Here is a 24,817-nt window from a genome sequence, read left to right as displayed (position 1 = left end):
GTCTTCAATAGTCGTTCGTGGTTCTTGTGAGGAATGACCTTCTTCTGCGTTGGGGACGACATGGTGATGTCACCCCTCACACACAAGTTTTTCAGGAACGCAGCTGTTGTAGAAAATGAGACATTTATATTTGCTTTGGAGCCAACACTGCTGTAATGTTTTTGGTAATGCTTATAATTGTGATGTTGTAAAATGCTTATGTGAAAATAGGGATGTTGAATAATCTTACCAGAGAATGTTCAGGGTTTGTCAAATTGCTTTCTGTGTTTAGCAAAATAAAATATCTCATGTCGTGTAGAAATGGCAGCAAATCTTCTAGTGCTGTGATGGCTAACAGACTGCGAGCTCCTTGGTGGGAATCTCCCAGAGATGTCGCACTGTTTCCAAACAAAGCAAGGAAATCCATTGATAACAGTTCTCTTAGCCTTATTTGATGGTTAAAGTGCTTTTTAAAATTCTTATACTTTAATAAGTGTATTTCTTAGCAAGAACAGGTCAGTGTGTTGTGATTGATAAACAGTAATTATTAATGTGCATGCTCTGTGGGTCTGTTTTAAACTGTAATTTGATATGATTTTTTCCTTATAACCTGAGCTTTAATTACTTTTTTTTGGTCAATTGTATATATGACTATTAAAGGGAAAAATAATACACATTATTTGTTTCTTTTTCATTTACTAGACCAGGGACTGGGTCATATTCTTATTCCAGCGGGCAGCATACTTCTTGGCATGTGAAGAGGAGCTCAGAACATATTTTTTAAGTGATTAAAAGTCCGCATTACTTCTTCCTGCACAGCTGGTGGAGTTTCGTGTTTGTTATTCCATCAGGTTGCTTTACCGTCTTGAGAGGTTCCGAGTGTTTGACTTTGAGGTGTGCCTAACTACATGTCACCACCAACATGCTTGTAGTTCTAACCTTTCACCATCTAGACCTTCCTCGGGGACACTTCACAACAAGATAAATGTTAAAATTAACGCTCACAGAGTGCTTTTGACGAGAATTCTCCAGGAGTGTGTGTGTGTGAGTGTGTGTGTGCAAGTGTGCGTGTGTGTGTGGTTGGTTATAATAGTGCTTGTCGAGAATTTTTAAACTGCAGAAAGTAACAAGGAAAGAATATTTACATTAATCCCACCACCCACGTATAATCACCGTTAATATTTTGCTGTTTTCTTTCCAATTTCTTTTCTGTGCGTGTGTGTTTGTATATGTAGACACACATATATGCCTATCGCCTTGCATGGAGAAGGGGCTTTATAAGTATGTGAAAAACAAATGTTTTATTAATATATGTAATAATTTGTATTTTAAAAATTAAGGTCATAAAATATATACTGTTTTGTATCCTTACTTTGATAATAAATTCTCAAGATATCCCAGAAAATTCTCAAGATATTTTATAAAAAGTATAGTTTTTGACAACTTCATAATCATATATGTGTATATGTATGTATAAATAACATTTATTTAACTTTTCTCCCATGTTAATATTACTTTGCACTTTTGCTCTAATAATGGTGTGATGTCCATTTTCACCGTCAGCTTTTATCAGGACCACTTCCTTAGCGTACTAACCCTAGAGAAGGAGTTACTGGAACATAGAATATAAACTTCAAACAATTATTAATCTTTTTTGCCAGATTTTTATTTTTTAAAAATGATATTTTTATTGAATTACAAAGGATAGTTATTCATCTAGAAAAGCAGAAAACTAAAGTACAAAGAAAAATGGGAAGAAATTATTTATGATCCCGGCACCTAAAGATGACTTCATTTACGATTTTGATTTATATGATTTTAGTATTTTTTGTTTCCATTATATATTTTACCAAAAAGGATCATTTTGTTTCCTAAACTTTTTTTCCCCACTTAGTGTATCATTACCATAGCTTCTCTCTGCCATTCAGCAGTCTTCTGCAATGTAATTTTATGAGCTGTTATTAAAATGACACATCTGTACAGTGCATTTAATCAGCCCTCTCTTCAGTTTGTTTCCAGTATTTCACTGTTATGAAGGGTTCTAGGATAAACTCTTGGGCACATCACTGTAATTGCATTAAGACAGTTTCCTAGGAGAATGGCTGGTTCAAAGTATACGAATAATTTTTAAGGCTTTTGACAGTTTCCACGTTGCCTTTCGACAGATTGTACCAATTGACATTCCCACCAAGAAGAGGTAGGAAAGTGAAAGGAGATTATAAAAAAAATTTCAGGTCCTTCGCCTTAAAAGTAACCAAGTCACCTTCTAGAGAACCTGTGCCTGTTCTCTCTTCTTTGAGGGGGGCTGGGGGCGCCCGTCCTGCGTGCGTGTCATTGGCAGTCGGTGATGGGGCGTGTTCATAAGTCCGTTCTAACCCAGGAAAAGCTGGGGACGCGAGGTGACGTGATTGTACCAGATGCTCACGGAACGCCAGCGATAAGGCTCCTTCCTGTTGGTTGCTTGGTCTTCTGATCATCGGTTTCAGTAATGAGTCTGCTTCTTGGATTTATCTTTAATTGCGTAATTTTTCAGTCACTAACTGTCTCAAGAACAGCCCTTGTGTTTTCTCTTCCAGCCCCTGCGGTGGCCACGCGTGAGGCCTGGTCTTGGGAGCAGTACTTGAAGGAACAGGAGGCCGTGGCAGCGCCCGTTGAGCTGTTTTCCAAGGTGAGCAAATCCCTGAAGGTCTTAGAGTTTTGCAGGGAATCAACACGTAAGAGAATCCATTGAAATGAAATCGTTTGCCTAGATAGCATACCGACTTATTTGATTTGTAGGCTTTGCTGGAAAGTGACATAACAAAGCTGATCCAAGCCTTAGTGATTCCGTGTGTGCTCTGGGGCCGGCCTGCCTGGTTTGAAACCTAGCGCTGCCGCCTCGGGCAGGCCATCCAGTCTCTCTGTGCCTCGGGGTCCTCGTTCGTAAAGCAGGGGAATCACCACACCTGCCTCCTTGGGTTGCTCTGCGTGTGAAGGACGTCGGATATAACAGGCACGTGGTAGGCACCAAGCGTGAGTTCTTCTTCTTCTTCGCTGTTGTTACCTGCATCTGTCCACCCAAGGATCAGCGCCAGACGTCTGTTTTGATGTGTTGCATGTGAAGTGGTGGGTCAGGCAGCATGTTGGAGGGGACACTGAACCCCCGAAAGCAGGTTGTCCCTGACTGTAGGGACGCCCGGAGCAGCCCCGGGAGACTCGCTCCACCCAATGACTCCTGGCACCAGGGGCTTGCAGCTCCGGGGCTCATCTTGGCACCCAAGGTACTAAACCTTCCAATGCCCTTTCTGTTCTTCACAGGCTGTGCTTTCATTATTTCAGGGGTGATCTGTATAAAAAAAATCGCATCAGATTTGCATCATTATATTGCATTTTAACCAGCAGAAAGAAGCTAAAACTTTTTATTTGCTTCACTTTTCATGACATCCGTTGAGTTACTTGTAGTACGTTTTATTACGTGAGAAGGCTAGCAGTTTTAATCTAGGACATGGCAGTAGAACCGGGGAGAAGAGGTGTAGCCAACACAGAACGAAAGCAGATGTTGCTTTCGTTGCAGGTGTTGCTTTAAATTGCAGGTGTTGGCATCTCGCAATTTAAGACATACTGAATATCGCCTTGTGGGTTCTCTGCCCAGTCCTCATACCAGATGCTTCCAGGGAGCTTTGGAAAACACGGACGTGCATGTTCCTGAGACCTGCTGAACTAGAACCTCAGGGTGCGGCCGGGGAGGCCATGGGTTGGAAGCATGAGGAGCCTTGGGGCTCCTGTGCGCGGGTAGAGGTCCCCTGGGGGAGAAGGCTTCAGGTCTGTGCGGGTTCTGCTGAGGACTCGGGTCCTGCTGCCCCCACTGCCGTCACGTGACAAGACTTAGGGGGTCCGTTCCACTAAGCGTGTAAGTTCCCGAGGTGACAGGATGCACAGCGCCTGTTCTCAGTGTGCTCTTGTCACCAGCTGTGTTGAGTGGCTTCCGGAAACCTCTCCTTACTTCTGAGTGTGGATGCTGTTTACAGAGTGTTGGCTTTGACCGGGGTGACCCAGTGTAACTTGTAGTCACCCTTTCCAGCTCGCCCCGTGCCGTCTCATGCCCTTCCTGCAGTGGTTACTCCAGGTCAGAGGGTAGAGGGCTCAGGCCAGGAGCCAGCGAAGGCCTGTGCATTTCTGTGGCCTCCAAGGGCAGATGTAGCCTAGCTGGGGTCCAGGATGCGAGGACACAGGCCAGGCTTGTGACCCGATGGCTGTGCTTGGTGAGATGACCGTCCAGGATCTCAAGGCAGCCGGAAGCCACTAAGGCGGAGATTGACCAAGAAGGACACAGTGTCCTAGGAATCAGACCTGCGTGTGTCCTCGGACCAGGACCCCAGGACAGGGATCCTCTCTTACCTCCACCAGGATCCTCTGGGACTGAGTCCGATGTTTGGATGTCGGGGGTGAAGTGTGTGTGGTTCCCAGGGCAGGGCGAGTTCTGGCCGATGGCAGCAAAGTGCTAGATCCCCGTCCAGCTCCCGCCTTCTCCCCTCATCTCAGCCAGTGTGTGTTCACTTTATTTCTCAGACTTTCTTCTCTCAGATCCTTTAAGGTCCATCAACTCACGCAGGAACTCCTGCAGAACGGAATTTCTCCCCAGATTCCCCTTGCGTCCTAGGGCTGACTGAGGCACCTCCAGGGCAAGTGTGGGATTTCTGTCCTGAAGTAGATCCTGATGCTGCTTTGGGGACCGTGTAGTGATGGGCTGTGGGCCATACAGCCTCCCCCTTGACCTTCTGAGACCCAACACAGTTGGGGAGGGGAGCAGGGGGCAGGGCGCACCATCTGCATGGTTCCTTGGCTAGAACTATGACTTCCTCAAGCTTCTGAACTCTAACCTCTGTCAGCTCTGAAGGTGACAGTAAGGCACTGGCACAGGAGGCAGCCGCCGCACCTGATGTGGTGGCAGCCTCTCCCTTCACTCGGAGTTGCACCGTCAAGCCACTCACGTGTGGCTTGATGGTGAAACTCAGGCTCCATGTGTGCAAAGCACCACGTAAGACCTGGACGGAAACACTAGTGTGCTTGTGACATGGACTTTTAAAGTTTTGCCATCTAGTTGGGGTGTAAGATATGCCCAGAAAACGTGATAACAGCACGAGGGAGAATTGTTGATTGTCCTTGGAATATGCAAGTAATGAGCTTACTAGGTGTATTGTGCTGAGATGGGGCTTCGTCTCACCTGCGTGTGAAGGGGAAGTCACCACCTATTACATCTGGTTTGTCCTGAGGATGGAAGATGTTGCCCTAACTGAGCATTTGTACATATATATATATATATATATATATATGCTCTGTATATGCTATATATACATGATACATATATTATGTGTGTGTGTGTGTGTGTGTATATATATATATATGTAAGATGAAGTAAGCATGGTTTATGATCGAAAGTAGGTTTCAATAGAATAAAAAAGGTAGATGGTACATGCCAGCCTTCCAGGCCAGGAGGATCAGACTGAACTCAGTTTTGTGTTGGTATTGTGCTCTTGACTATTAATGTTCATTTTCATTGTGTAAATATTATAACCATGGTGTTCAGGTCAGCCAGCTGAGATGGAACTCTTCAGCTTTTAATAGTGAAATGTTGAAAATAAAACTTAGAATAGTTTGCATATCCTGAATGGAAAACTACTCAAAAGAGTATTGCTTTACTTTTAATATATAGTTTCCATTCTAATAGTCAAGTTTTAGAAAACATACCAATGACACACACACAAACGCACACTGTCAATTCTGTCATGCAGATCAGATACGGATTCTACCAAGAAAATGTGTGGGTATTTTTAAAGAATACACTTATTTCATTTGCACGTGGTTTTTTTTTTGCATCTTGTAGGTCTATTTTAAATATCTTTTTGTACAAGACGAAGTTTGTCATTTTTTTATAATTTATTTTACCATCTGGAGTAATGAGTATACAAGGATGTAAACACCTTCTGTTGACATAGAAAATTTTAAAACATTTTCTCTTCATTACTGGTGGAATGTGCCAATCTCCATTTGATTTAAACTTTAAAAGATTGTTTTGAGGTTGGTTTTAAAAACTTTTCTCTGTCCTGTCTCGCTGACAGTCATCTCCTCATCAGACGTGTCTCCCTAAAGCCTTCCTCCTTCCTGTCGATCGTCACAGGTCCACACCTGTCGGCCTGGAGTCGAGTCCCCGGGGTCTGGCCCGTCCACACGGGGCTTCTCCGGGCCTGTGGGGCCGGTCCCCACGCTGGCTCCGCTTGACTATTCCATCTTTATCCGAGTTTGCAGGCCTTTGTGTCTCTCTTGTTCTTCGAACCTCATGGGTCCATGTCCCCCTCAGAGCCCCCTCTTTCATGAAGCTGCCCCGGCCCGCCCACCCTGCCCTGTCCGCTCGGACCTGCCAGGCACCTCCATCTGCACATCTGCAGGGTGGGGGACGGGACAGGAGTAGCATGAAGACGGGACCCAGATCTCCACCTGGGGTCAGATCACTGTCGGGCTGCAACTGAGGGAGCACAGCCGCCCTGGCCCTGAACTGCCCTCTGGGAACAGGGAGCCCCACCAAGCCCCACGTGCCTGCTGTCCTCGGCCATCCTCCCGGGACGCTCTGCTTCTTATCCCCAGGCAGGTGTTCCTGTCTCCAGCCGGCATGGGGTTGCCAGGTAGATCAGGCCCCTGAAAAGCAGGGATACTTGCACATTTTAAAAATAATTTGGTATTTCAGAACAAAATGAAAGTAATCATGAGAAAGTTAAAAGTCTCTTGGATATCTTCATATATCTTTTATAGTTTAGTAATATAGTTCTAATTTGAATTCCATGTGGCTAGGTGTTGTATTAATTTCGTTTTGCTGCTGTAACAAATTACCACAAACAGTGGCTTGAAACAACACAAATTTATTATCTTAAAATTCAGAACGTCCCAAGTCTAAACTGGGGCCAGCAGGGCTGCATTCGTTCTGCAGGCTGTGGGGAGGATCTATTTCCTTGCCTTTTCTAGCTCCTGGGGGGCCACCTGCATCCCTTGGCTTGTGGGCCCATGTCACTCCAGCCTATTTCCATCCTCGCGTCTCCTTCCCTGGTCCTTCTACCTCCCTCTTATAAGGACCCTTGTGATGACATTAGGCCACCTGGACATTGCTGGACCTTCTCCCCATCTTCAGATTCTTCACTTAATCACATCCACAAAACCCCTTTTGCCGTATGAGATACCAGCATCGCAGGTTCCAGGATTAGGACCTGCACATCTTCGGGGGCTGCTATTCTGCCGACCACAGGTGCCATCTCCTTTCCATTGCTGGTGCTTCTCTGTCCCTGCGCCTGGCCCGAGTGACTTCTTATGGGTCTGCTCCCTCGCCTTACCCTCCCGTGATTCCGCTATTCCCACCTGGGGTGAAACAAGCGTTGCAGCGTCCTCAGTGGCTCCAGCCCAAATACACACCTGCTCCCCGGTGGCCTCTGCTTCCCAAGAGCCTTGCGTGCTGTGGCCGGGCCTGGCTGCCCTCCAGGGCCTTGGTCGGTTGCCCACTGTCTCCTAGGAGGGCGGCTCTCTGAGGCATCTTCCCTCACTCCTGGCAGGAGGCGGTCACCCCTGGGATGGATATGGTGAGACCCTCTTGGCTTCCTGTCACCAGCCTTCACTCCCTGCACCGCCCTTCCTCCTTCCCCTGTTGCCCTGGACGAAGTTCCCTCCTCCATCTGGCATCGCTTTACCTGTGCGCCAGCCCCTCCCAGTCCTGCTTCCCGGGAGATCACGGATCCGCTCCATCAGTCCTCACCCTCCAGGTTACAAACACGCCTGTCGATTCCAGCTTGAAGACGAACACTGCCCCAGGCTCTGCATTTTCCTCTCCATTTTATCTCCCGAGTCCGGTGTAACTTCTTAAAATTTCAGGCTGCGTTTTCTCTTTCCTTGGTTTTTCTAACCTTTTCCTCCTCTAGCCTCTGCATCCTGACCTTTCCTCCCATCGCTGCCTGATGCTGCCCCTTAGAAGTGACCCCCAGGATTTCAAGTCCGACACGTGCTCAGCTTCATCTTACACCTCCCACCCCAGCACCCCGTCCATGCTCAGCCCCTGATGGTGCTCAATCCGGCCCCCTCCTTGCAGGCCCTTCCTCCTCCTGTGATGTAGTCTGAGGCCCGTTCTCTGTGGCTCCCCGGGCACCTCATCATCTCCTGAACCCCGTTCCTCCGGACACACCGGGTTCCTGGTCTTGGGGCTCTTCCCCTCCGTCTCCCTGCCTGCACCCCCTGCCCCTGCGATGGCACACAGCTCTCCTGCATGCAGCGCAGCTTGCATCCCCGGCCCCTTGTCCTGGGAGAGGTTGGCGGGGGTCCTTCCTCTCTGTGCCCAGTGTGAGTTCGGTGGTCTGGTCAGCTCAAGTTCACCTCCTAATTCTTCAGTACCTTCTCTGTGCACCTACCACTCCTGCCTTAATTTAGGAATAAGCCCTGCTTTTTTGCCCCACACAGATTGTAGCTAAAGTTTCTTAAATGCTCTCAATCCAGGCTGGCCCCGCCGTGAACCTTTCCTGCAGGTGGTTGCCGGACTCATCTTTGTAAAGTGTGGTTCTGTTTATCGTTTGTGTACTGGGTGTGTTTGACCACGTTAGTTGTCATTCTCTGGGATGACGGGTAGGTGTATTTTGCCCCTTAGTGGAACTGTAATCTCCTGGAAGACTGACTGGGTTTCCTTCTTAATTCCTTTCTGCATGTTGGTTCTCTGGGAGAGGAACACTTTTGAGCGCCTTTTATTTACTCGGGGCTTTTCATAGGCTGCCTCATCAAGTCCTTCCAGCCTCTTCCCCCCTCACTGTATAGAGAAGGGGCCTGTAGTGCATTCTTCTGACTCTTACTTGATTTAGCTGAAAATGGCAGCCAGCATCACCCCCTCTCCGGGACCGCTGAAGAATCACCTACGATGTACATAACATGTTTAGCATGATACTGTGTCTGACGTGTAGTTCACTTTACTAAATGCCAGCAACTCTTCAAACCACTCTTCTCTTGGCTCCCAGTCCTGTGTTCCCTGGAACCGTCCCTTGTAGGGAATGCCAGCCGGCCCTGCTCTCCGGGCCCTGCTCTCTGGGCCCTGCTCCCCAGGCCTGCTCTCTGGGCCCTGCTCTCCGGCCCTGCTCTCTGGGCCGTGCTCCCCAGGCCTGCTCTCCGGGCCCTGCTCTCTGGGCCCTGCTCCCCAGGCCTGCTCTCTGGGCCCTGCTCTCTGGGCCCTGCTCCCCAGGCCTGCTCTCTGGGCCCTGCTCTCCGGCCCTGCTCTCTGGGCCGTGCTCCCCAGGCCTGCTCTCCGGGCCCTGCTCTCTGGGCCCTGCTCCCCAGGCCTGCTCTCTGGGCCCTGATCTCTGGGCCCTGCTCCCCAGGCCTGCTCTCTGGGCCCTGCTCTCCGGCCCTGCTCTCCGGCCCTGCTCCCCAGGCCTGCTCTCCGGCCCTGCTCCCTGGGCCTGCTCTCCAGGCATGCTTCCGGCAGGACTTGCCTGGATGGACATGGGGACGCCCTTGGCTGCCCTCCGTTGCTCCTGGCCTGCCAGCCGAGGTGTCGTCCTCTCCATGTCCTGACCCTCATACCTCGGGGTGTGTGCCCAGGCTACAGCCCACCCACCATTGGAGCTTCATCTGAAATCCTAACTTTGGCAGGTGCTGGCCTTCCACTCTCTCCGTTACCCTCACACTTGAAGACGTACTGACTTCCTTCATGAGGAAGAGCAGAGGTATTTCCCCAGGTGACCTCCTTCGTCTCCTCAGCGAGGCAGAGCTACTGTCCTGACTTCCAGACTCAGGGTGCCTGCCCGTTCCCCTGTGGCTCCCTCGGTGCCACCTGCACCCCCGATGCCCCACGCTCCGGGCTCTACTCTGCCCCCCACCCCTCCTGCTGTCCCTGACCATCTGTTAGATGATTTCGGAAAGAAATGCTTTGTGTCCTGCTAAGGAAACTCCAGCCAGCTGTAGGATGATGGACAGGGGGTAGCCGGTGAGAAAAGACTCCTTCCTAATTTGTCTCCTGATGGTCCCGAATACAAGGCACCTTGTGCGGACACATTCCCACTGTCTGTCCTTCCTTACTTGAAGTCCTCGCGGGAGCAGTGAGTTTAACTCACGCTCTCCCTAAAGTTAACATTTTCACCCAGACCTGAAGTATATTTAAACATCTAATTTTTCTAAATATGCCAGTACGTTAAATAGAACCTGAAAAATGTGTGTGTGTGTTTTGTTTTCAGTAAAGCCTGGATTTGTGTGTAGTTCTGCAGTGCAGAAAGACACTGCCGTGAACATTCACATTTGGTGTAACCCCATGTGGAACTATTTGAGAAACCTAAACCCTTTCCAACCAAAACAGTTCTGTCAGATGTCAGGTTTTCTGTGCTTTGAACATGTTTCCAAAGTACTTGATAATCACTGAGCGCCCCTGGAGAGTTTTAATGTAGATCCGTCTCAGCTAACACTTTAATTTATTTATTTATTTATTTATTTTTGGCTGTGTTGGGTCTTCGTTTCTGTGCGAGGGCTTTCTCCAGTTGCGGCGAGCGGGGGCCACTCTTCATCGCGGTGCGCGGGCCTCTCACTGTCGCGGCCTCTCTCGTTGGGGAGCGCAGGCTCAGTAGTTGTGGCTCACGGGCCTAGCCGCTCCGCGGCATGTGGGATCTTCCCGGACCGGGGCACGAACCCGTGTCCCCTGCATTGGCAGGCAGATTCTCAACCACTGCGCCACCAGGGGAGCCCAATCTTAGCTAACACTTTAAATATTAGTCACGAGCCGCGTGATGACCATGCATGGCTTTATACACTGTAATGAAATTCCTCATTATATCGTGAACTTGGGTATGCTGAGGATCACATGACAGCCTCAGTTCATATGCTTTTTTTATTTGGCTCAAGTGTTTGCTTGTCTGTCTACCTATTTGTTTTTGTCTTCTATATGTATTGTGTTGTCCCCCAGTTTTAAGATAACTTTGTTGGTGTTTAACAATTCTCCCCCAGAAAAACCAAACATGTTTTGAAAACAGTTATACTCAGATGTTTGGTTGGGGTTTAAAACACAAGGCACGTATCAAGAGCAGGGAAAGAAGTGTGTGTGCAGACCAGAATGTGGCCTTACACCATGCAGTCATTTAAGCCGATTGCTTGCTGGGACTCTGAAGAACAGAGCGAATTCCCATTCATGTTCGTTTCTCACATTCTCCAAAGCTCTCAGTTATGGAGCAAAACTGAAGCTGCATCCTGATCTCGGGTGTCAGAGCCTTTTCCTTCTCTTAGAATCCACTCCTCTGAAACGGTGGGACTCAAAGGTCCCGGGCTGTGAAGCTGTTCAGCAGATCTGAAGCGGGGGAGCCAGACAGATCAGGCGCTTTTTGTTCTTGGGAGGGGCCTGAAGCCCCCGTCAGGGCGGCTTATCTGCATTTCCAGCTGGGAGCCCAATGTCATGTTCAGAGGAAGGGAAATTAAAAGAAGAACGTAGTGGCGTTTAGAGTCAAGGTGGACCGTTTCATGGCTCTTTTCCTGCAGTTAAAGGAAATTTATATTAGAAGTATCCTCGTCTGTTTTCCCTGGGAGAGTTTAGTTATTCAGGAAAAAAGTATATGGGTTTATTGTTTTAGACCCTAGGCTCAGAGGATTTGTGGAATCCACTCAGTGACGGCCAATGAATTATCAGATAACTTCAGGAGTTATTTTTAAAAGTTCTCTCTGTGCAGTTCTTTATTTTATACTGTGTGGGTTCTTTTTCTTTGTTCATAAAGATCTTTGTTAGACTGAAGCTGCTTAAATTCAGCAATATTTCACCCGCTCTGATCTGTGCTTTCTTTCTGTTTCTTGGACTATAATTCAGTCAGTGGTTAGGTTAGGGTCGCTGGAGACACACATACACACACACACATGTACACACACACGCACGCGCACACACACACGCACCAAACTTCTTATTATCAATAGGTCATTGGGCTCCAGGGAAATGAGAATTTCTGCATCTGAGATTACAGTAGAATAGATTCACAAAGAAACAGTAGGAATTCCATTTACTAACTTATTAAAGTACACTTTTGTTGTGCCATGCATTCTGTGTTCTCTGTTTGTAGGATCCTCCTGGTATAATCTTGATAGCAGTTTGGGATTCAAAATTAACATACGAAAAACGTTCAAAATAACGAGGACATAGTCTCTAAAATGAGAGTTTAAAAATACGCAATCAGCCATCCTTCACTGCCATCTTAACTGAAGCTTTGCAGCCAGTTATGTTTAATTAGGTAGGGGATGATTTTTCTCCATTAGCCTAACAAATAGGTGGCAAAAATAGGCGTCACTTTGAGGATGCAGAATCTGAAGCAGGTCTTGCTGCCTCACCTGTATTTCCATGATGAGCTTCTGTGTTCTGCTTATTGAAGTTTCCTAAATCGGTTATTCAGTCCGTGGCTTGATTAATGGAAGGTTCCTATAAAGGACAGCCGTGCAGCTCTTGGTCTTTTTCTGGGGGGTGGGGGGGGGTCTTAGACCCCTTTGAACATCTAATGTAAGCTATTGATCATGTCCTTAGAGAAGTGCTTGTATCGATTTGTGCACCAAATTTTATACAAAATTCAGAAGGTTTCCAGAACCCTTGAATACATCATGGACCCCACTTCTCCACCATTAAGAACAGCTACATTAAACAAGAGTACAAAACAACAGTGTGTGTGTATATGTATGTGAGTGTGTGCTGTGTGTGTATTTTTCAAGTTCTCCATTTTCTCCGTGATTAAAACAAGAGGGAGTCAGAAGGGGTTCTAATATTCTTGGTAGTTTCCACTCTTAGCTCAGGTGACAATCATAGTTTCTTGAGGAAAAAGCAAGGAAGGCATTTCATAACCTTTCATCGTGTGCAGTATTTCTTGGTGAAGACACTTCTAGGATGAAAGATTCATTGCAAGATGCCCAGGAGAACATAGAAGCTATAGTAATGCAGCAGAAAGTTGGAGTTGAAAGGGAGGTACAGAAGTAGAGTTTTCCTGAGCTGTTCATCAAGTCCTTGGAGGTCTCAGTAGATACTGATAACTTTATAAAAGTAAATATGATCACATTTTGGAAAATATGGAGATTTCTTTCCAGCCTGAAACCTGGGTGTCAGTTGAAATTCCCCACCTTCCTCATCCTGTGCATCCGGCCAATCAGCAGGTGGTGCCCATTTTACCTCCCAGATACGTACGGAGTCTGGCCCCTGTCTCCACTCCCAGCTCTTGCTCTGCGTTTGGTTGAGGGCCTCATCACCATTGTTCAGGCTGTCGCAACATTCCCGAATACAATATCACTTTGCGAGTAAGCACAGACCAGGGTTTGTATTCCAATTCCAGGTTTTTACTGACTAGCTGGACCAATGGGGCAATTTGTGAACCTCTCTGAGCCTCTGTTTCCTTGTAGGTGACGGGATTGTAACAGTCCCAATGCAGGGGTGCTAAGGCTTAATGAGCTGAGTTAGATGTTGTACATGGTACATGGCAAATTCTCAATTATTAGTAGATATTAAAAGCCTCCTTTCCCATCTTTTCTACCTCTAATTTTACTACGTTTCTAATTAATTCTCCACATTGCCACTGACAAGATCTTAATAAAATGCAATAATGTTTTTTTTTCTTCCCAATGACTAAAAGCTTTTGCTACTACTTCATTGACTAAGGATAAACTAAAAGGTCCTTAACAAACCATGCAAAGCTTCTCGTGACCTGGGTCCTGCCTATTTGCCTAGTGTCTTCATCACTTGATCGTGTGTGTGTATTGATCTTTTTAAAAAAGTTACAGTGCCATTAAAAATTCTAACAAGACAGAAGAGTATAAAAATAAAAGGCTTTCTCTCTGTCAGTTCCCCGCTCTAGGTGAACCACTCAAAATAATGTGATGTGTGTCCCTCCAGATCTCTATAATGTAGTTATGTAGATATGTGAATAATGTCCATATAAATGGTTGCGTGTTTCTCGTCTGTTACTTGCTTTATATTTATCAGTACCTCATGGCCATCATGCTGTCTCAGCAGATTCGGGTCTGTGGCTTGCTTTTATTTGATAGCTGCACTGAATTCCGTTGTATTGTGTCTAATTTCTCTCCATCTAAAATTATTTTTATTTATTTATTTATTTATTTATTTATGGCTGTGTTGGGTCTTCGTTTCTGTGCGAGGGCTTTCTCCAGTTGTGGCAAGCGGGGGCCACTCTTCATCGTGGTGCGCGGGCCTCTCACTATCGTGGCCTCTCCCGTTGCGGAGCACAGGCTCCAGACGCTCAGGCTCAGCAACTGTGGCTCACGGGCTTAGTCGCTCCGCGGCATGTGGGATCTTCCCAGACCAGGGCTCGAACCCGTGTCCCCTGCATTGGCAGGCAGATTCTCAACCACTGCGCCACCAGGGAAGCCCCTAAAATTATTTTTATATGTGCTAGTGTGGTGGGAATATAATTCCATTTTCCTCCCCAAATGGATGGATAGTCACGGGTCCTGATGCCATGTGTCCTTAACTCTCCTGATTGATCCTATAGTAAATTCCCGCACATGGGGTCTGGCATTCAACATGGCACTGTTTTCAAACTTTTGGCATCTGGGGATCATCTATTGGTCATGTAGCACATACTCAGACCTCCAGTTTTTAATATCTAAAAAAAGCTCATCCCAAGTTTTCACTATAAAATAAAAGCTTAAAAATTATGATGTCTTTAGTGTTGCCTGTGACCTTTCAGAATGACCTCCCATAGTGACTAACTAACCATTAAAAACAGGCACACACTGTGATCTCAGGCACGTTACATAACCACTTGTGGCCCAGTTTCATCATCTGGAAAATATATGCTTACTTCATAGGGTTTTTCTTGATGATTTAATGAGTTAATGTTTTTAAAGTGCTTAGAACAGGGTGTGGCCCAGTTCTGTGCTGCACAAGGGCTTGTAGCATAGAAGGCCCCTGTATATGGCTCAGTGAAGGGTAGCTCAGCTCTGTAACCATCCGTGTCATTCTTTCTTCTTCATTTCTGTTTAGTGAGAAAATTGCATTGAACCATTCCTAGGTTTTTGGCTGTGACAGCAAGTGTTAGTGGTTCTTCAGATACAGGCGGATTGTCCTGGATATTCAGATCGAACATGAACCCAGACTCATTTTGTTTTATCAAGTGCTATGTTGACACATACCATGCTCAAAACCTGGCAGGTTGAGTCTCTCTGCTTCAGAGAGAGCTGCAAATGCATTTTGTAACTTCCTCTTTTATTGTGTTTGTCTCTGGAAAATGTTTTTCTCACGTTCCCTTCTGGAGTATTTGAATTTTTTTTTTTTACTCTACCAATAACATAATTGATTTTTCCCCCATTGAGGAAAGATAATTGTCAAGTGTTGACAAAAAGCTAAATTCTCTGTGGTCAAGCTGTTTATATCACAGTTTGCCTACATAAGACTTCCTGATGGCTCACCTTTCACGTTCAAAATTGTGACATTTCAGCCCTGAAGATACACATTGAAATGATTTAAGATTTTGAAGATGTTGCTGAGATAAACCATTTAACGAGGACGCTGAACTCATGGCAGTGGTCTTTGGTGTTATAAGAAATTTAGTTTTTATCGTCTGCGTGTAAAAGTCCTAGGAACCTCTTTCCCTCTGACAGCCATCATGTGGGGACTGAGAAACCGCTGGCCTGTGGCCCTGGCCCGGCCCTTTGCAAGCTCGCTAAAAACCTGTGCCTCAGTAGCTGCGATTCCATCCCATGCCGTTTCTCCCATTTCTTTCAATATTGAATTATGATCAGAGGAGTACTGTTGGCTGCCAGCTCCTGCCTGTGAATAACGTAGGATGCTTGTCAACATTCAGATGGCATCGTCCACTTAGTGTGTAGGCGCTCTTCTGTGGGGCACGTATTTCAGTGATGCTCTGCTGGTGCTGGTAGCCACCAACCTTCTGCAGTCTGTGTAGTGGCTCAGAAATTGTCATCACAGGATCATCTCTCTGCTCTTGCAGTGGGGTTCTCAGTGATGAACAGGTATATCTACCAGCTGCCCAAGAGTTGTTCCCACTGTGCACTTGTGACTTTGTCTACCCATGGAGCAAAGACCTGCTGGCACACACCCATGAACACGATTGTATTTCATAAAGGAATTCTGCCAATAGCCCGTCTACTTTTCTCTAGGCATGGTGTTTTGTTTTTCTTTGTTTTTTTCTAGTGCTCTGACTCATTTTATTTTTAAATAATAGTATATCATTTGTATCTACTTTTGATATGAGGTATGGAACTTTGAATAATCCTTCTTCTCCAACATTAGTGACAAAATTCATCAATTTTATACTAGAAAGCATTATTTTGCAACTGTTCGGAGAACAGAAAATGGCAAAACAAAAACAACTTCACTTCCGTACCCGGGAGCACATGGCGCTTCCCTGGAAATGTCCTTGAAGCCTTCTGTGGCCTCAAGCCAGGTTTTGTTTTGTGTTTTGTTGCCACTCTGTCCCCTTAGTGGAACAAACAGTTGGCAGGCTTTCAGAAGACTTATGTCCTTACTTATGCTCTGCCACTAAACTGGTGTGACCTTGAGAAAGTCTCTTAACCTCTCTGGGCTTGAGTTTATTTAGCTGTAAAAGTGGTTTTCAGGTCCACAAACCTTATGATTTCTTATGACTGAATTTAATGGGCTTTTTGTTTGCTCTAAGTGTGTGCTTCCAGTTCCCTTTTCTTCATCATAAAATATAATTTTATAAGCACAGCTCTCAATTATGTTCATAAAATACAAGATTTTTAGAAAGGAAAAACATCTTTATCTGCCATGAATAAGCCATCACACAGAAAAGAGATGGAAGACAGGCAATGATATTTCTCAGTAAATGTTGCCTTTCAGATTGTTAAAATGACTGTCTTGGTTTTTGTTTGAAACCCTCCAAAGACTGCTGTGGCTGCTTGAGCCATACAGGTTCCTTGCAACATTACATAAAAGCTCCCAAATGGTCAACTGAGAAGCCATTTTGAAATCCTGACAAGACTGACGCTTATCCCAACCTCTTGGCTGTGATTCATTGCCAGTGTCTTGCATTTATCATTCATATGTGATATAATACTAGTTACTCCCCATCCCCAATTTTACATCTTTCAGTTTTGTTAAAACATGAAAAGTGTTCTCTCATTTTCTGCAGCTTCTTAAATTTCCTTTCAGCCTTATTATTATACTCTGCCCAGGTCTCTCCTTCCCCTTTGCTTTTCTTACCCATGTTGTGTGCATGTGTATGTATCTATGTATATGGATGTGGTGCTTTGGAAGTTAACTGAGACATTTCAAAGCAGTGAACAGGAGGTAGTCACACAAAACTTGTTAAATACAATCTGCTGGAAAACAGAGCAGAAGTGAGAAGAAGGCTGGGAGAGTTAAACACACACATGACATTTATTTTTGTAGAAATAAAGTATTCTTGAGAAATCATTCATTCTTGCCATTTCATTTTTGGTTTTCGTCAAATTTTTGGGTTTTGAGCTGTGAATGTAAGAAAGTTTCTAACGACATTTTACAAGCCAATTCATAAAGATTTTAAAACAATTTCATGTCCTTATTAAAAAAAAAAAGCACCCAAGTGTGGAAGAAGGTTGAATACGTGCACACAGTGGAGGACAGTGCAGCTTAAAAGAGAATGTGGGCAGTGGCTGTGACCTGACATGGGGTGGTTTCCAGGGGACACTAGGAAGTGAACAAAGCCAATGCAAAACAGCCTGTATAATATGCTGTCTTATGTGTACGAAGGGAGAGAAAAATAAGAATATAAACATAATTGCTTATTTTTGCAAGAAGAAACCTGGGAAGGATAAACCAGAAAAGAGTGAGGTTGGTTACCTTTAAGAGGTAGAATGGGGTGGGTAGGACACGGGAAGGAGAGTTACTTCTCCAAGTACCTTTTTGTAGAGCTTTAACTTTTGGAAGTACGTTAATATTCTGCATATTAAAATTGAAATAAATCATTAAGAAGTGAAAGAAAACAGAAACAAATGAACTCAGCCATATTTCAGGTGAATCCCATAATTGGACTGAAGAGAGAAAAAAGAATGAATCCAAGTAGTTTATGAACACAGTGTTTATATACCCCATTCTTGGATGGCAGAGCAGGAAGGGAAAATTGCAGACAAATCCTGAACCCTTTTTGTGGGCTTGTTTATTATATTAGTGGGGGTAAAAGAGTTCTGAAACTGCAGTACATACACTATAGGATTTAGTACCTGAGTAAGTGTGTTGACCTTGTTAGAGGAGAAATACAAATATAGATCGAAAAAGACAGAATGAGCCCTCTGAGGATGGATTGAATTACATGGATCTGTTTGAACTTAAGATTTATCATATATATGTATATACATATATGTGTATACATATGTGTAAATGTTTATGTATGTATATGTGTTCTGTATGTAACTATAGTGAAGGAATTGCAGAATATTGTAATTGTGTGATCAAAATTAACATCACCAATGGACCAGATGTGATGTCCTTAGAAGAACACATTATCACCCATATGGCAGGCTGGCAAAACAATGCATAACCTGAATCTTATCACAGGGAAGCATCAGACAAATCCAAAATGAGGAACTTTCTATTTTAAAAAATACAGGAGGGAAAACACTGTGTTCTTTAAAAATGTCAGTATTATAAAAGATAAAGGCAATGGAAAATGTTGCAGATTAAGGGAGACTAAACAGACATGTCAATTAAATTTAATATCTGCCCTTAAACTGAATCCTGTTCTGGAGGGAAAATATTATGAAGTGCATTGTTGGATAAATTGGAAAAATTGTAATATGAGTGGAAGATTAGTTAAAAGTATTGAATAATGTCAAATTTACAGACATTGATAAATGAGCTGTTGTTAAGTAAGAGAATGTTACTATTTTTAGGGAAAATAGACTGCTCTTAGGGAAAAAATTTAGTGTTTAGGGGTAGAGAGCCCTCAAATGATTAAAAAATCATATGTACATGTATATGTATATGTATACATCTGTATCTGTATACACACAGACACTTGAGAGAGGGGGCAAACAGAAATGATAAAGCAAATGAGGTAGAATGTTAACAGTAAATAAATCTAGGCAAAGGCTATACATGTTCTCTGTACTATTTTGTTCTTGGAACGTTCCTTTAAGTTTGACATTATTTCCAAATGAAAAGATTTTTCTCAAAAGAATAAATTACCCCAAAAATAGGCATTCGTATATTAAGCAATTGTTAGTAGTGATTAAAAAGCAGCTCTAGATCTAATAGTACTAGATTTTAATCATCATCTTCCATTAGTATACTTATAAGTTTATTCTCAGTTAAGAATAAATAAACGAGTAATTCTGAATCTTCTCAAAACTGTCTGCTCAAAGCTATTAATCATTCAGCAAGGCTATGGGAAACAAGACCAATATTGAAGAAAATAATAAATGGGAATGAATGAGAAAGTCTTTTGTGAAATAAATTCCTTTTACAATAGCAATAAGCATAAAAGGTACACAGGAATAAATACTACAAAGTCTATGTGAAAATTTTGAAAACATCTTGGACAATGAAAATGATTAGATTAAATAGAAAGGGAACAAGTTCCTGAATTAGAAAACTCAGCATGATAAACATTGCTCTCCAGATAAAAAGACTCATTATAAGCAATTAAGACAATGTGATGTAGGCAAATATGCCAATAAATAGGATTAAAAGGCCACAAATATACCCACAGACGTGTAGAAACATGATATAATAGAGGAAACTTTGCAGATCAATGTAAGTATGGACTAAAAAATTTTTTTTTGAATAATTTGTTTTCCATATGAAAAAATAGAGCCCTACCTCACTCATAGAAAAAATCAATTCCAATTGTATTGTAGATTTAAATATGAAGAACAAAAGTTTTAAAATAACACTAGGAGGAGAAACAGCTTCAAGATGGCAGAAGAGTAAGACATGGAGATCACCTTCTTCTCCACAGATACATCAGAAATACATCTACATGTGGAACAGCTCCTACAGAACACCTACCGAACGCTGGCAGAAGACCTCACACCTAAGGCAAGAAATTCCCCCACGTACCTGGGTAGGGCAAAAGAAAAAAGAAAAAACAGAGACAAAAGAATAGGGACGGGACCTGCACCAGCGGGAGGGAGCTGTGAAGGAGGAAAGGTCTCCACACACTAGAAGCCCCTTCGCGGGCAGAGACTGCGGGGAGCGGAGTGGGGAGCTTCAGAGCCACGGAGGAGAGCGCAGCAGCAGGGTTGTGGAGGGCAAAGCGGAGAGATTCCCGCACAGAGGATCAGTGCCGACCAGTGCTCATCAGCCCGGGAGGCTTGTCTGCTCAGCCGCCGGGGCGGGTGGGGGCTGGGAGCTGAGGCTCGGGCTTCAGAGGTCGGATCCCAGGGAGAGGACTGGGGTTGGCTGCGTGAACACAGCCTGAAGGGGGCTAGTGCGCCATGGCTAGCCGGGAGGGAGTCCGGGAAAAAGTCTGGAGCTGCTGAAGAGAAAAGACATTTTTTCTTGCCTCTTTGTTTCCTGGTGCACGAGGAGAGGGGATTAAGAGCTCTGCTTAAAGGAGCTCCAGAGATGGGCGCGAGCTGCGGCTATCAGCGCGGACCCCAGAGACGGGCATGAGACGCTAAGGCTGCTGCTGCAGCCACCAAGAAGCCTGTGTGCAAGCACAGGTCACTATCCACACCTCCCCTCCCGGTAGCCTGTGCAGCCCACCACTGCTAGGGTCCCATGACCCAAGGACAACTTCTCCGGGAGAACGCACAGCACGCCTCAGGCTGGTGCAGCGTCATGCCAGCCTCTGCTGCCGCAGGCTCGCCCCATATCTATACCCCTCCCTCCCCCCGGCCTGAGTGAGCCAGAGCCACTGAATCAGCTGCTCCTTTAACCCCGTCCTATCTGAGCAAAGAACAGACGCCCTCAGGCGACCTACACACAGAGGTGGGTCCAAATCCAAAGCTGAACCCCAGGAGCTGTGTGAACAAAGAAGAGAAAGGGAAATTTCTCCCAGCAGCCTCAGGAGCAGCGGATTAAATCTCCACAATCAACTTGATGTACCCTGCATCTGTGGAATACCTGAATAGACAACGAATCATCCCAAATTGAGGAAGTGGACCCTGGGATCAATGACATATATATTTTTTTCCCTTTTTCTCTTTTTGTGAGTGTGTATGTGTATGCTTCTGTGTGTGATTTTGTCTGTATAGCTTTGCTTTTACCATTTGTCCTAGAGTTCTGTCTGTCCGTTTGTGGGTTTTTTTTTTTTACTTAAAAATTTTTTTTTCGTAATAATTATTTCTTATTTTAATAACTCTTATTTTATTTTATTTTATCTTCTTCTTTCTTTCTTTTTTTTCTCCCTTTTATTCTGAGCCGTGTGGAGGACAGGCTCTTGGTGCTCCAGCCAGGCATCAGGGCTGTCTGTGCCACTGAGATGGGAGAGCCAAGTTCAGGACACTGGTCCACAAGAGACCTCCCAGCTCCACGTAATATCAAACGGTGAAAATCTCCCAGAGATCTCCATCTCAACGCCAAGACCCAGCTCCACTCAAAGACAAGCAAGCTACAGTGCAGGACACCCTATGCGAAACAACTAGCAAGACAGGAACACAAACCCATCCATTAGGAGAGAGGCTGCCTAAAATCATAATAAGGCCACAGACACCACAAAACACACCACCAGTTGTGGACCTGCCCACCAGAAAGACAAGATCCAGCCTCATCCACCAGAACACAGGCACCAGTCCCCTCCACCAGGAAGCCTACACAACCCACTGAACCAACCTAAGCCACTGGGGACAGACACCAAAAACAACAGAAACTATGAACCTGCAGCCTGCGAAAATGAGACCCCAAACCCAGAAAGTTAAGCAAAATGAGAAGACAGAGAAACACACAGCAGATGAAGGAGCAAGGCAAAAACCCACTAGACCTAACAAATGAAGAGGAAATATGCAGTCTACCTGAAAAAGAATTCAGAATAATGATAGTAAAGATGATTCAAAATCTTGGAAATAGAATGGAGAAAATACAAGAAACGTTTAACAAGGACCTAGAAGAACTAAAGAGCAAACAGTGATGAACAACACAATAAATGAAATTAAAAATTCTCTAGAAGGGATCAATAGCAGAATAACTGAGGCAGAAGAATGGATAAGTGACCTGGAAGATAAAATAGTGGAAATAACTACCGCAGAGCAGAATAAAGAAAAAAGAATGAAAAAAATTGAGGACAGTCTCAGAGGCCTCTGGGACAACATTAAACGCACCAATGTTCCAAATATAGGGGTCCCCGAAGAAGAAGAGAAAAAGAAAGGGACTGAGAAAATATTTGAAGAGATTATAGTGGAAAACTTCCCTAATATGGGAAAGGAAATAGTTATTCAAGTCCAGGAAGCGCAGAGAGTCCCATACAGGATAAATCCGAGGAGAAACATGCCAAGACACATATTAATCAAACTATCAAAAATTAAGTACAAAGAACAAATACTAAAAGCAGCAAGGGAAAAACAACAAATAACACATAAGGAAATCCCCATAAGGTTAACAGCTGATCTTTCAGCAGAAAATCTGCAAGCCAGAAGGGAGTGGCAGGACATATTTAAAGTGATGAAGGAGAAAAACCTACAACCAAGATTACTCTACCCAGTAAGGATCTCATTCAGATTTGACGGAGAAATTAAAAGCTTTACAGACAAACAAAAGCTAAGAGAATTCAGCACCACCAAACCAGCTTTACAACAAATGCTAAAGGAACTTCTCTAGGCAGGAAACAAAAAAGAAGGAAAAGACCTACAATAACAAACCCAAAACAATTAAGAGAATGGTAATAGGAACATACATATCGATAATTACCTTAAATGTAAATGGATTAAATGCTCCAACCAAAAGACATAGACTGGCTGAATGGATACAAAAACAAGACCCATATATATGCTGTCTACAAGAGACCCACTTCAGACCTAGGGACACATACAGACTGAAAGTGAGGGGATGGAAAAAGATATTCCATGCAAATGGAAATCAAAAGAAAGCTGGAGTAGCAATTCTCATATCAGACAAAGTAGACTTTAAAACAAAGACTATTACAAGAGACAAAGAAGGACACTACATAATGATCAAGGGATCAATCCAAGAAGAAGATATAACAATTGTAAATATTTATGCACCCAACATAGGAGCACCTCAGTACATAAGGCAAATACTAGCAGCCATAAAAGGGGAAATCGACAGTAACACAATCATAGTAGGGGACTTTAACACCCCACTTTCACCAATGGACAGATCATCCAAAATGAAAATAAATAAGGAAACACAAGCTTTAAATAATACATTAAACAAGATGGACTTAATTGATATTTATAGGACATTCCATCCAAAAACAACAGAATACACATTCTTCTCAAGTGCTCATGGAACATTCTCCAGGATAGATCACATCTTGGGTCACAAATCAAGCCTTGGTAAATTTAAGAAAATTGAAATCATATCAAGTATCTTTTCTGACCACAATGCTATGAGACTAGATATCAATTACAGGAAAAAACTCTGTAAGAAATACAAACACATGGAGGCTAAACAACACACTACTTAATAACCAAGAGATCACTGAAGCAATCACAGAGGAAATCAAAAAATACCTAGAAACAAATGACAATGAAAACACAACGACCCAAAACCTATGGGATGCAGTAAAAGCAGTTCTAAGAGGGAAGTTTATAGCAATACATTCCTACCTTAAGAAACAAGAAACATCTCAAATAAACAACCTAACCTTACACCTAAAGCAATTAGAGAAAGAACAAAAAAACCCCAATGTTAGCAGAAGGAAAGAAATCATAAAGATCAGATCAGAAATAAATGAAAAAGGAATGAAGGAAACAATAGCAAAGATCCATAAATCTAAAAGCTGGTTCCTTGAGAAGATAAACAAAATTGATAAACTATTAGCCAGACTTATCAAGAAGAAAAGGGAGAAGACTCAATAGAATTAGAAATGAAAAAGGAGAAGTAACAACTGACACTGCAGAAATACAAAGGATCATGAGAGATTACTACAAGCAACTATATGCCAATAAAATGGACAACCTGGAAGAAATGGAGAAATTGTTAGAGATGCACAACCTTCCGAGACTGAACCAGGAAGAAATAGAAAATATGAACAGACCAATCACAAGCACTGAAATTGAAACTGTGATTAAAAATCTTCCAACAAACAAAAGCCGAGGACCAGATGGCTTCACAGGCGAATTCTATCAAACATTTAGAGAAGAGCTAACACCTATCCTTCTCAAACTCTTCCAAAATATAGCAGAGGGAGGAACACTCCTAAACTCATTCTACGAGGCTACCATCACTCTGATACCAAAACCAGACAAAGATGTCACAAAGAAAGAAAACTATAGGCCAGTATCACTGATGAACATAGATGCAAAAATCCTCACCAAAATACTAGCAAACAGAATCCAACAGCACATTAAAAGGATCATACACCATGATCAAGTGGGGTTTATCCCAGGAATGCAAGGATTCTTCAATATATGCAAATCAATCAACGTGTTACACCATATTAACAAATTGAAGGAGAAAAACCATATGATCATCTCAATAGATGCAGAGAAATCTTTTGACAAAATTCAACACCCATTTATGATATAAACCTTCCAGAAAGTAGGCATATATGACAAACACACAGCCAACGTTGTCCTCAACGGTGAAAAACTTAAACCATTTCCACTAAGATCAGGAACAAGACAAGGTTGCCCACTCTCACCACTGTTATTCAACATAGTTTTGGAAGTTTTAGCCACAGCAGTCGGAGAAGAAAAAGAAATAAAAGGAATCCAAATTGGAAAAGAAGTAAAGCTGTCACTG

General features: G+C 43.9%; 1 protein-coding gene across 3 annotated transcripts in view; it reads left to right on the top strand.

The window, feature by feature from the left end:
* L3MBTL4 (L3MBTL histone methyl-lysine binding protein 4) overlaps positions 1–24,817 on the top strand; it is a 318,381-nt gene that overhangs the window by 47,192 nt on the left and 246,372 nt on the right. For all 3 annotated transcript variants that reach the window (XM_082418694.1, XM_082418695.1, XM_082418696.1), the window contains one exon: positions 2,556–2,647. In XM_082418694.1, coding sequence (XP_082274820.1) covers positions 2,556–2,647 — 92 coding nt within the window. The remainder of the gene's footprint in view (positions 1–2,555; positions 2,648–24,817) is intronic.

This window comes from Balaenoptera physalus, assembly GCF_965194825.1.
Source record: "Balaenoptera physalus genome assembly, chromosome: 12".
Lineage (NCBI taxonomy): Eukaryota > Metazoa > Chordata > Mammalia > Artiodactyla > Balaenopteridae > Balaenoptera > Balaenoptera physalus.
Note: the sequence above shows the minus strand (reverse complement) of the source record. Positions and strands in the feature narration are given on the sequence as shown.